The sequence below is a fragment of the Labrus mixtus genome, chromosome 5 (assembly GCF_963584025.1).
Source record: "Labrus mixtus chromosome 5, fLabMix1.1, whole genome shotgun sequence".
NCBI lineage: Eukaryota > Metazoa > Chordata > Actinopteri > Labriformes > Labridae > Labrus > Labrus mixtus.
Window position 1 is genome coordinate 4,372,020 of NC_083616.1, and position 10,887 is coordinate 4,382,906.

At 39.4% G+C, this 10,887-nt stretch overlaps 1 protein-coding gene across 1 annotated transcript; it reads right to left on the reverse strand.

The window, feature by feature from the left end:
- Positions 1-775: 775 nt before the first annotated feature.
- On the reverse strand, positions 776-8,926 carry zgc:64051 (leukocyte surface antigen CD53). The gene is made up of 8 exons (XM_061037379.1): positions 8,772-8,926; positions 5,414-5,498; positions 4,099-4,281; positions 2,983-3,057; positions 2,789-2,896; positions 2,583-2,687; positions 2,402-2,485; positions 776-1,069 (listed from the first exon to the last, which is right to left on the reverse strand). Exons 2-8 carry the CDS (start codon positions 5,474-5,476, stop codon positions 998-1,000), a joined length of 690 nt encoding a protein of 229 aa, XP_060893362.1. The 5' UTR covers positions 5,477-5,498; positions 8,772-8,926; the 3' UTR covers positions 776-997.
- Between the last annotated feature and the right edge of the window lie 1,961 nt (positions 8,927-10,887).

Here is a 10,887-nt window from a genome sequence, read left to right on the forward strand (position 1 = left end):
TAAATCACATCTGTTACTGAGTTTTAAAAAAAAAAAAGACACATACCTCCCTAAGGGTATTAAATGTTATGTGTCAACATTTTTTATTTTGTTGTTTGTCATGTAATTTGTACAGATTTGCCTTAAATTAAAAACAACTTTTTATAAAAAAAAAAGATACTTTTGGGCCTTTTTGCCTTTATTGGACAGGACAACTTAAGAGAGAGAGTGGAGGATGACGTGCAGCAAAGGGCCGAGGTCGGATTCTAACCCACGGTTGCTGCGCTGAGGACTAGAGCCTCCATACATGGCAACACATACCTATACATTATACATACGTCATGACCGCTAGGCCATCGGGGCCCCAATTAAAAAACAACTTTGAGATTTAAATCCTTGCGCCTTTTTGCACACAGTTGTTAAAAAAAAACAGTAAATAAGTAACTTTTTACTTAAAATACATTTTAAACTGGTAATTTTACTTGTGTCATCAAAGTGCTTTTACTTGAGTGGAATATTTTAGCACTCTTTCCACCTCTGGTGGTTGGGACCTGAAGGTTAGGAAAGCCTGAATAAACTGGATCATTAAAGGACTTTGTCAAGTTTTCTGAAAGTCAGTTGATCTGTAATATTTTAAAATCACTTTTTTATATGATTATTCATTTCATAACATGTTGAATTTTAAGGAGTTAAAGCTCAACAACGAACACGTCGTGTATAAAACTGCTTCCATTTCTCACTGCACTGACCTCAAAGGTGTCGTGTTTATATTCAACCCTTGAAAAGCACGATGGTGTTCTGAAACATTTACATTTATTTCTAAATATGAAGTCATCACATAAAAAGAAGCTAACTCTAACTCAACATGTACACAGAGAAATCATCTTTGGATATTCAATCGGCTCATTCAGAAACAAACCCTTTTCCAGTCTTACACAGGATTCTGTACAGCAGAGAAATGTACAAGGTGAACTCTGAAACACGAGTTAGAACAGATGTCGAGACGGAGAATTCAGTTTTATAACTTGTAGCCCAGTCCAGATCTACTGATGTGGCAGAACAGCGTCATGGCGAAACACATCCCCAAGACCTGTCAACAAACCAGATTAAAAAAAGAGTGAGTGAAAAAAAGATTTGTGTCTTAGTTTGTTTTCTTTTGTTAGTTAGATTAGAAAACTTTATTAAAACGTAATTCATCTCCAGCAGGGGAAACTCATTTTACCACCTGAGGTCCATTCATACACACGACGAACATGATCGACAATAAAATCACAATACACAACAAGTAAATAAATGTCAAACACCATTCAAACCTTTTGAGACGTTTTTTAATCTGAGCCCTTTTTTTAAAGTTTGACTCTTCTGCACTTTGCTGCTTTTATATTTTTCCAGCCTTCTTTCATTTAAACCCTTTTTGTCTTAATTTCTGTTTTCATTACCTGCAATGTGATGCAGTCTTCTTTTATTTTATATTATTGCCTTTAGCTTGTTGACCTTTTTTTGTTTGTTTGTTTTTTCTTTAATTATATAGCTTTATAGTCCTCACTGTCTTTTGAGACGGGCCTGTTGTATGTTGTCTTATTTTCTTATATCTTGTTTGCATTTCTGTGAGTCTGGGGTAATGCCGATAAAAGATCCAGCCCTCTTGATCAGCTTATTGATCCTATATTTATCATTCACACACGGCTGGCTGTGTCACTCAGGATCTATTTGGGGTTAAACGTCTTGCCTGAGGACACTTGGGCGCCAGAAGTTCAGTCATTAGGGACTTGGGTTGGGAACCGAAGGGGTGGTCGGTTCAAGTCCCGGTGCGGACCAAATTACGGAAGTTGACCCAAAACAGCTCTGGTGGGCTTGTAGCAGCCTCACTCTGACATCTCTCCACTAATGCATGTCCACAGGTCCTGTTTGTGCATGTGTGTGATTCAGGGCCTATGTGTGTGTGAAACATGTAGCTCAATAACCGAGGGTAAACCAGAATTTCCTCTCAGGGATTGATAAAGTATTTTAAAAAACAAAAACAAAAATAAACTTCAACATGTGGAGTGCAGGAGCTGGAATCAAACTGCCAATCTTTCGATTGAGAGACAAGACGACGACTCTCCCGCTGAGCCACAGCTGCCTCAGCACAGGTAACCTCATGAGCCTGAAGATTTCTGCCTTTTAATAAGGACGTTTTTTTCTTACCACTGTAACTTTTGCTGCTTTGCTAAAGTGCTCATGATGGATAGGCCGGATCTTTGTAACATAACTATGAGTAAGGTATTTTACCTGCTTTTTGTAAAGTATCTCAAGATAACACTTGTTATGAGTTGACGCTATACAAATAAAAATTGATTGATTGATTGAACCTCATCCCACCCTACTTCAAAAAACCCTTCTAGGAGACAGCACAAGAAAAATGTAACCATCATCAGTTTACCTCAACAACACAGAGCACGATGACAGAAATCCCAGTAGTTAGGAAATTCTCCTCAAAGAAGGTCTTCATCTTTACCAGACAGCCCTGCGGACAGAGCATATCTGTGAGATCACATATCACTAACATTAAGATGAAGTCATAAGACGTGACCTCTACAGTCACAGGGGTTATATTTGTTTACATCATTCTTGTACGGGGGCTTTGCGACATCACACTTGTCCTTGCAGCAAGATTTTGGCACATTGTCTCCCCAATCAGTCACGTTCTGGACTCCACAGCAATCAAGCTAAAACAAATCATATCAGAAAAAGTCTTTCAAAAACACTTAGTTGCCATCGACATTTATAGTCATGTGTGTTGAGCTGTCGTTTTCTCTGATATACTCACATTATTCTGAAGTAGATCCCACTCGCTCATCGCATCGGTTGAATTTCCCATCTTTCCTTTTGCCTCCGCCAGGCCTTTGTTAAGGTCTTCTTCCACCCAGATGCCAAGCTAGATAGCAAGGAGAGATTAACTGATTGTACCTGGTGTGTGTGTATGTGTGACCTTAATTAGCAGGTTTCAAAGTGTGACCCTACCTCTTTCTCAAACATGAGGAGCAAGCATGCTACAGTCAGCTCCACCAGCATCAGCAGGAACAGCAGCAGGAAAAACTGTACCAAATGACACAAGAGTCCCATTCAAACATACAGTATGACAGAAATTAACTAAATAAACACTTCAGGATTATTTCAACAGGCGTCTAGTTTTTAGATTATTTTCATAGGTTATAACACTGTATTCAGGTATTATTAACCTGCAACCCTGCCTCCTCATATAGGGGTTTTAAAGGTCACATATCCTCCTCCTCTTCTTCAGTGTAAATAAGTCTCAGAGCTCCCCAAAACATGTCTGTGAAGTTTCTTGTTCTAAATCCTCTCTGATCCTGTATTTGATCATGTCTGTAAACCCCTCTATTTCAATCCTGCTCAGAACAGGCTGTTTCTGTGTCTGTACCTTTAAATATGTAAATGAGCTGTGTCTGACCACGCCCCCTCTCTGGAAGGGCTTGGGTGGCTCGGGCTTTCTCGCTCCATGTCCTATTGTTTACGGTGAGAAGGCAGACTCAGAGGGCAGAACAAACACCTAGCTGTGGGAGTGTCACCCACCTGGGGGAGGGGCTACTGCCCTTTGTGATGTCACAAAGGTAAAATCTCCAAACGGCCTGTTTGAGCACACATTTTCTGAAACGTGGAGCAGGTAAAAGACGGAGAGGATGGACTTTTCTCTTAGTTTGGGGGTTTGTAGACGGACTTAAGGACACATATTAGAAAAACATGGTGACGTGTATTTTGCATAATATGTGACCTTTAAGCATTTGGCACACCTTTCACCATCCACTGTATCAATCATGGACGTAGGCTCAGTATTGTCACCCATATCTGAAGAGACGTTATGAAGCCAAAAAGGGTAGTTGCATCTTTTTACATCATTGTTTTATCACTCTTCAGCACACACATTTCTTTTCTACATTTCTGCAAAACAAACTGTAAATAAATAATAAGGTAGAGTTTGAATAACTGACATAGACTGTATGAGTCCTGAAAAAAGGTCAAATGTAGCTGTGAGTGTGTGTGTGTGTGTGTGTGTGTGTGTGTGTGTGTGTGTGTGTGTGTGTGTGTGTGTGTGTGTGTGTGTGTGTGTGTGTGTCATACCGTCAGCAGGAGACAGCGGTTCTCCTTCAGAGCACCCAGGAATCCCAGGAAGGACACACAGGTGATGACGATGCCGCTGATCACCAGCAGGTTGGCTAAGTTGTATTTGGCCAAGGTCGGTGTGAGCGGGCTCATGTGCACCATCATGTACACGCCGAAACACAGCACAGCCACACCACACACCTGAGAGGAGACACTGCAGTCAGGAACATGCTCTTCTTGGTGTAATGTCCTATATTTACTCATTCATTCGTTCTTCAGGTGAAGATATATAGTGTACTTTTTTTTCACCCGTCACAACAATGTCACAGCGACAGTCAGTTATAAGATGAAAGGTGGACTGATCAGATACAATGTGTTGTTGTAGGTGAGACCCTCACCCTTTCTGACAGAAAAGCCTCTAAAAAATTAAGTTATAAAGTCAGTTATAATTATGGCTATATCATAATTTAGTTTACTAAGCTGAGCTGCACTACACTTTCTGACAACTGTAGGACAGACGAGTCTGGGAAATATGTTTTTACTGTAGTGCTAAATAGTTCCACAAGGTGGTGCCTTCCTCTGTTTTGTCAGGCCCTAAAACAGAGGTGCTACTTGTCAACAGTCAAGGCAGGCAACTGCTTAGGGATCACCAACTTTAACCAAAGCAGTGGCCCAAGATGTGCAGATTTTGCAATGACAGTAGGAAACCTCCCTAAGGTGGCCCCATTTGATAGGACTCACTTTCGTTGCTCAGTGCTTTTCTACTGCAGGTACCAAGGTGTGAATCAAGCCCAGATTAATTTATCCCCCACCCCTCAAAAAGAAGTTGCGTCTACAACTCCAAATGTACAGAAACCTTGAGGCTGGGGCCTACGTCACTTTTTATTTTGAATGGTTGAATCATCTCAGCAATTAATCCCAGCCACCACTTAAAAATGTGCAGCTGCAAGGCAGTACGTAATTACTTATTTTTTAATCATGCTATAAGAAAAATGTACATTAACACATCAGTGGAGGTGAAGAAGACATCGAAGATAGATTGGCTGACGACAAACACAGGCGATTTTTAGCTTCTAAATTGAGGAAGAAATACAGCTGACTTCAAAATATGACCGCAATAGAACCAAAAAATGTGGTGTCACTGTATAGGGACTAATAGTTTTACAGTTTCAAAAATGCCTTGAAAAAAAAGCCAAGGCTGAAATAAGAAATTGGTTCTCTCTGCACACTCGAGTTTGGGTCTAAAAGTTGCACATACTTTTAAGATAAGTGACTTTAGACAACACACTCTTCAATGACCTCTGATGGGTGTTTCCAGGGAAACCATACTTACAAAACAAAGGAAGTTGGCAAGACACATGGTGTACTTTAAACACTTGAGGCAGCGTTGAGCCATTCTGTAACGCCTCTGTTCAGACCTGCAACAAGAAACAAGCAAATAAAAGATTATCAAACTTCATTGTTTATCTGATCTTCACTTAAAAGCAGCATACATAACAATACTTATTTACATTGTCAGGACTTCTTGTTCATGTTGTTGAGACTTTTTTAGACTTTTTATTAACATTGTTGGGACTTTTTGATCCCATAGTCATAGGGATTTTTTCCCATTGATGGGACTTCTTGTTCATATTATTGGTAATTCTTGTTCCCATTGTCGGGAGGTGTTGTTCATGTTTTTGGGACCTTTTGTTCCGGTTTTCCAGACTGTACGTGCACATTGTCCCACAACTAACAACAGCTCAGCGCTCCCAGGATCTAAATGTGAGGAGTTTACTGGCTACTTCAAGGATAAAATAGTTGACATTAGTGTTTGCCAGCAAAGCAAAGCACACCACACTTTTTCCAGTATCATGTACAAACAAAGATGTCAAGTTGGAACGTTTTGCCCTGGTTGATGCTGCAACACTCAGGAAAGTGGTAACAGAACTAAAACCATCCACTTGTTCCCATTCCAACATCCCTTTTTAAAACCATTTTAAATTCAGCATCAGAAGACGTCCTCAACATAGTAAATCACTCCTTACAGCTAGGTGTCGTCCCTACTGATTTTAAGACTACTTAAGTAAAACCTGTTTTAAAAAAAGGGAACCTGGATATTTTAACACCCAGTCATTTTAAACCCATCTCAAACCTGCCATTTTTAGAGAAGTTCACTGAGTGCCTTTTTAAACTTAAACACTACATTAAGAAATGTTTCAATCTGGTTTTAATGCATGCCACAGCACTGAGACGGCCCTGGTAAAAGTAGTTAATGATGTCAGAAGAAACTTAGACAACAACAAGCCTTCGGTTCTGTTGCTACTTGACCTGAGTGCTGCTTTCAATACTGTTGACCACCAGATATTTTTAGACAGACTAAGTGAGCATGTCGGCCTTTCTGGTAATGTTTTTAACTGGTTCACCTCGTATTTGTGTGACTGCACCTCTGAACACTATGAGGTTACCAGTGGGGTACCACAAGGATCAATTTTAGGACCATTACTTTTTTAATTTGTACATGTTACCCCTGGGTGGTGTCATCAGGAGGCACAGCGTCTCTTTCCATAGCTATGCTGATGACACTCAGCTCTATGTGGCCGTGTGTCCTGACGACACCAGACAAATTGACTGACAATTTAACTGTATTTTAGATATAAAACCCTGGATGTCACATAATATTTTGCAGCTCGGCATTTTACCACCTGAAAACCACCGCCAAAGTGAGGTAATTTCTCTCTCTGAGCCAAACAGAGAGACTATTGCATGCTTTGATCACAAGCAGGCTGGACTATTGTAAAGCTCTCCTTTCTGGTCTACCCAAAACCTGGACGGCCCCTCAGATCCTCCAGATCCTCTCTTTTAGTTGTTCCACAGAGCAGGACAAAAACCTTTGGCAATTCTGCTTTCAGCTGTTACACTCCGAGATCCAGAGCGTCTGAGAAGAGCAGAGAATATCTTAAAACTAATTTATTCAGTCTGGCTTTTATGAAGTACTTTATCATTTTATAGCGATTATGTATTTACTTAGGTTTTATCAGTATCTCTATTTTTAAATGAACATTTAACCTTTTGATTCATTTTTTTAGTATCTATTTGATTTATTATCATCGTGGTTATTTTATCTCTCTTACTTTATTAACACATTATAATTTCTAGAATCTTGTTCTTATAAATAAACATGTATTTTTACATTTATAAATTACTTCAATCTTAACATTATTTTATTTTATTATCTAGCCACAAGTTTAAATGTTTCTTTCGTGTATTCATTTTATTATCTTATTGCTTTTATGTCTCATCTTTTATTACTTTTTATCCATCTTCTTTTATTGTTATTTTTATTTAATTTTATTGGTGTGCATCATGATTTTTCAAACTTCTTTTTCCTCAATCACTTTTTCTGCACTCTTGTAAAGCACTTTGAACTGCAATTTAATATGTCTGAAAGGTGCTATATCAATAAAGTTTGACTGTTTTTTGTTTACGTTGTTGAGATTTCTTATTCCTATTGTTTGTAAGTTTTGTTCTCAATATTAGGACTTTATTTCACATTGTTGGGACTTTTTGTTCCAATACTTGGGATTTGTTTTTGCATTTTCAGAAATTTCTGTTGCTGTCGTCAGGACTTTCTGTTTAAATTGTTGGGACTTTTCGTTCACAATATCAGGACCTTTTGTTCCCATTGTCTGGATTTTTTATTTCACGTTGGGACTTTTTGTTCAAATAGTTTGGATTTCTTTTTGTATTTTCAGATATTTTTTTGCTGTCGTCAGGACTTTTTGTTCATATTTTTGGGATTTATTTATTCTGTCTGTAAAGTAACTGACAAGAGAATTAACATTTACATTTGTCTTAAATTAATAATTTCCACTCCAACATGACATGTGGAAATGTAATATCCATGTGGTTACCTTTCACCTAATCTGAGTAATTGTAAGAAGGGGTCAATAAACTTGTAATACGAGTTGCTTTAGTCGACATAGAAATGAATATACGTCACTGAAATGTGCTCAGAGGTGATAAAACAAATGTGTGTGTTTCTGTGTGTGTGTGTGTGTGTGTGTGTGTGTGTGTGTGTGTGTGTGTGTGTGTGTGTGTGTGTGTGTGTGTGTGTGTGTTTGTGTCTCTGTGTGTGGATGTGGGGGGGTTGTCACTAAAAAAAGTTTCATGGTCATACTGCAGGGAGGAGATGCTGACACATTTCACTTCCTGTTTCTTCTCAGGCACAGTTGAAACTTATCAAACATGATCGAAAATACGTCAAAGTTCCTCGTTAAAATGACATCACAGGTATTATAATCAATGTTTCTGATGATATCATGAAGCTTAAAATGACCACGACATCAAAGGAATACTTTACCTCTTAACTATCAAGAGACAATACATTTCTCAGACATAAATTGAATGTAGAGAACTACATTTTTGATCTATTAATAACTGATTTGTTGCTGTTATAATGATACATGAAGATAGATACTCAGTACTATTTGGATTAACATAAAAATCTACATCTGCTATATTTTGTTTCTCAGTATAATGTTTAGTTTGGACATAGTTGTTACGTCGTCTTAGATGACTTTAAATGTTTCATTTTACAGAAAAAACACTCACTGCAGATTTAATGTCAACGCATTTTCTTAAAATCAACTTCAAATGTAAAGATGTTTTTCAGAAGCTCAGGAGGTGATCAAATTCAGTTCAGGTCTTACCTTTTCACGAGAAAGTGGATCGTCTCTGTTTTTCAGACCTGTGTTTCAGTGAACTTCGCTGTTGTTTGCACTTCCCCTTGTCTCGGCGCTGTGGACAGTGCATCACTTCATGGGGCTTTCAGCACCTCCTTTTCACTTCCTCTTTCTCATGTTTAGCAACACGGAAAAACCTATGACCGAAAATTACTGAAGGCGTGGGGGGGGGGGGGAACAAACTGAAATAACCGAAATAACAGCCGCACAGACAAAAGGAGCATGACGGTAACACTCTTATATTAAGACAAAGATGAACACTCAGCAATAAAGACCAAGTTAACGGCCCCACTGTGGTCGAAAGCTGTAGAGTCGACAGCATGCTTCAGTTGTTTAATCAGCACTTTAGCTGACAGTGATTACATCAGAGGGGGGAAAAACATCATCACATGTAGGAGAAAGTGAAATGTTTTGGAGTAACAGAGTTATGTCACTCCATGTTTACCTGTACAGATCAGAATATTAGCCAGGTATACGCTCACACTTACAAGGTTCAAGGTCAAGGTGACCTTTATTATCCCAGAGGGGCAATTTGCTTTACAGCCAGCAGTGTGGTTACATGGTGCTGTTGAGGTGACCAGTGGTACCAGGGACAAATTAAAATGTGTTAGTCCTGCAACACGAGGCAAAGCCCTTTGTTTTACTTCACACACTGCTTTCAGCCTGATGTAAATCACTTGTAGACCATTAATTGAATGTCTCCTGTCTTATTGGATTACCCAAAACTGTAACCTAACAACCTTATCTTTGCCTTAAACACCAAGACCAAACCTTGATACATTAAAATACTCAGGTAAGTTTAGGTTAATGACATGGTTTGGGCTTGAGTTCAGAAGTCTCTTTGGTAAAGTGAAACAGCTTCGGTGTGACGGCCAAAGATCTCACAAAGCGTACAGAAGATGACATCATTGGCCTGTGGTTGCTGCTGAAAGGTAGGTGTCAGATGAGGTGGTGGTTGGTATACAGCACCCTGCAAAAACAGCCGCTCTTTTTTATGGCAGCAAAAGGATCAGAAAACATCGCTTCGAATGCACAGGTCAAGACTGGAATAGGTTAGAGGTTAGAGGTGAAAGTTTCAGATCATGAGGTAGGGGTATGTTGGAATTATCCCAGGATGAGTCTGCAGAGGGCGCTGAGCGGCTTGTTCTGCAAACTATGCAACATTTCCCCGTTTGAAACTCAGAATTTCATGAGACGGCTTCAAGCCTCTATGTAAGCCCGTGAATCCACCTACATTATCTCCCTCCTCCGCAGCCCTCCCCTGGCAGCCCTGCAGTGTTCTGCCCCCCCTGAAGGCTTACAGAGAGCTGGCCAATCAGAAGAAAGTGGGCACCTGGGGAGGGGGGCCTTAAAGAGACAGCAGCTGAAACAAACCGCTGAAATGAGGGGTTTTTACTGACGCCAGTATCTGATAAATACGTTTTATGAACTGCTAACATGCAAAGCTACTCAAATGGTTCCACAGACTGACATCATGAGAGGTGAAATGATACAGGATCTTTATTTCTGAAATGCTTGTTAAAGCCACATGTTTAAAAATGTACGATGTAGCCTGAAACTTGCAATCATTTTATTAAGACACACTTTTTTCTGTGATGAAATGTCTGTTCTTCTTTCACTTGTACATTTCAGTAGAAAGAAATAAAAGAGGGAACACTGTCACAAATGATTGAGCTTCAACAGATTGACGTACTGAATAAATCACCGAAGGGCAGACTGAACATTAAGTTTCAGTTTGGTATGAGAACCACACCCTGAGCAGGGCCGATGAGGTGAGGCCACTGTAACAAACAGCTGTTGGAAGTACAGAAACCAGTATAAACCAGTTCTCAGAACGCTCTGTTTTGGTGTGTGTCTCTTTAAAGGGATACTTCACCCGTTGAAACATGAATCTGTATTGACATTGGGTCATATATGTAGTAGAAATGTGAAATACATTTTGAAGTTGGTGCCACTCAGAAAGTGTCTTTTTGGCTCATGTGGATGAAAGACACCAAATCCCAGAATTCACAGCACTGCAGGCCACTCCCACTAAGGTCCTCAATTTCAGAATCAGAATCAGAAATACTTTTCTTCCAGAATT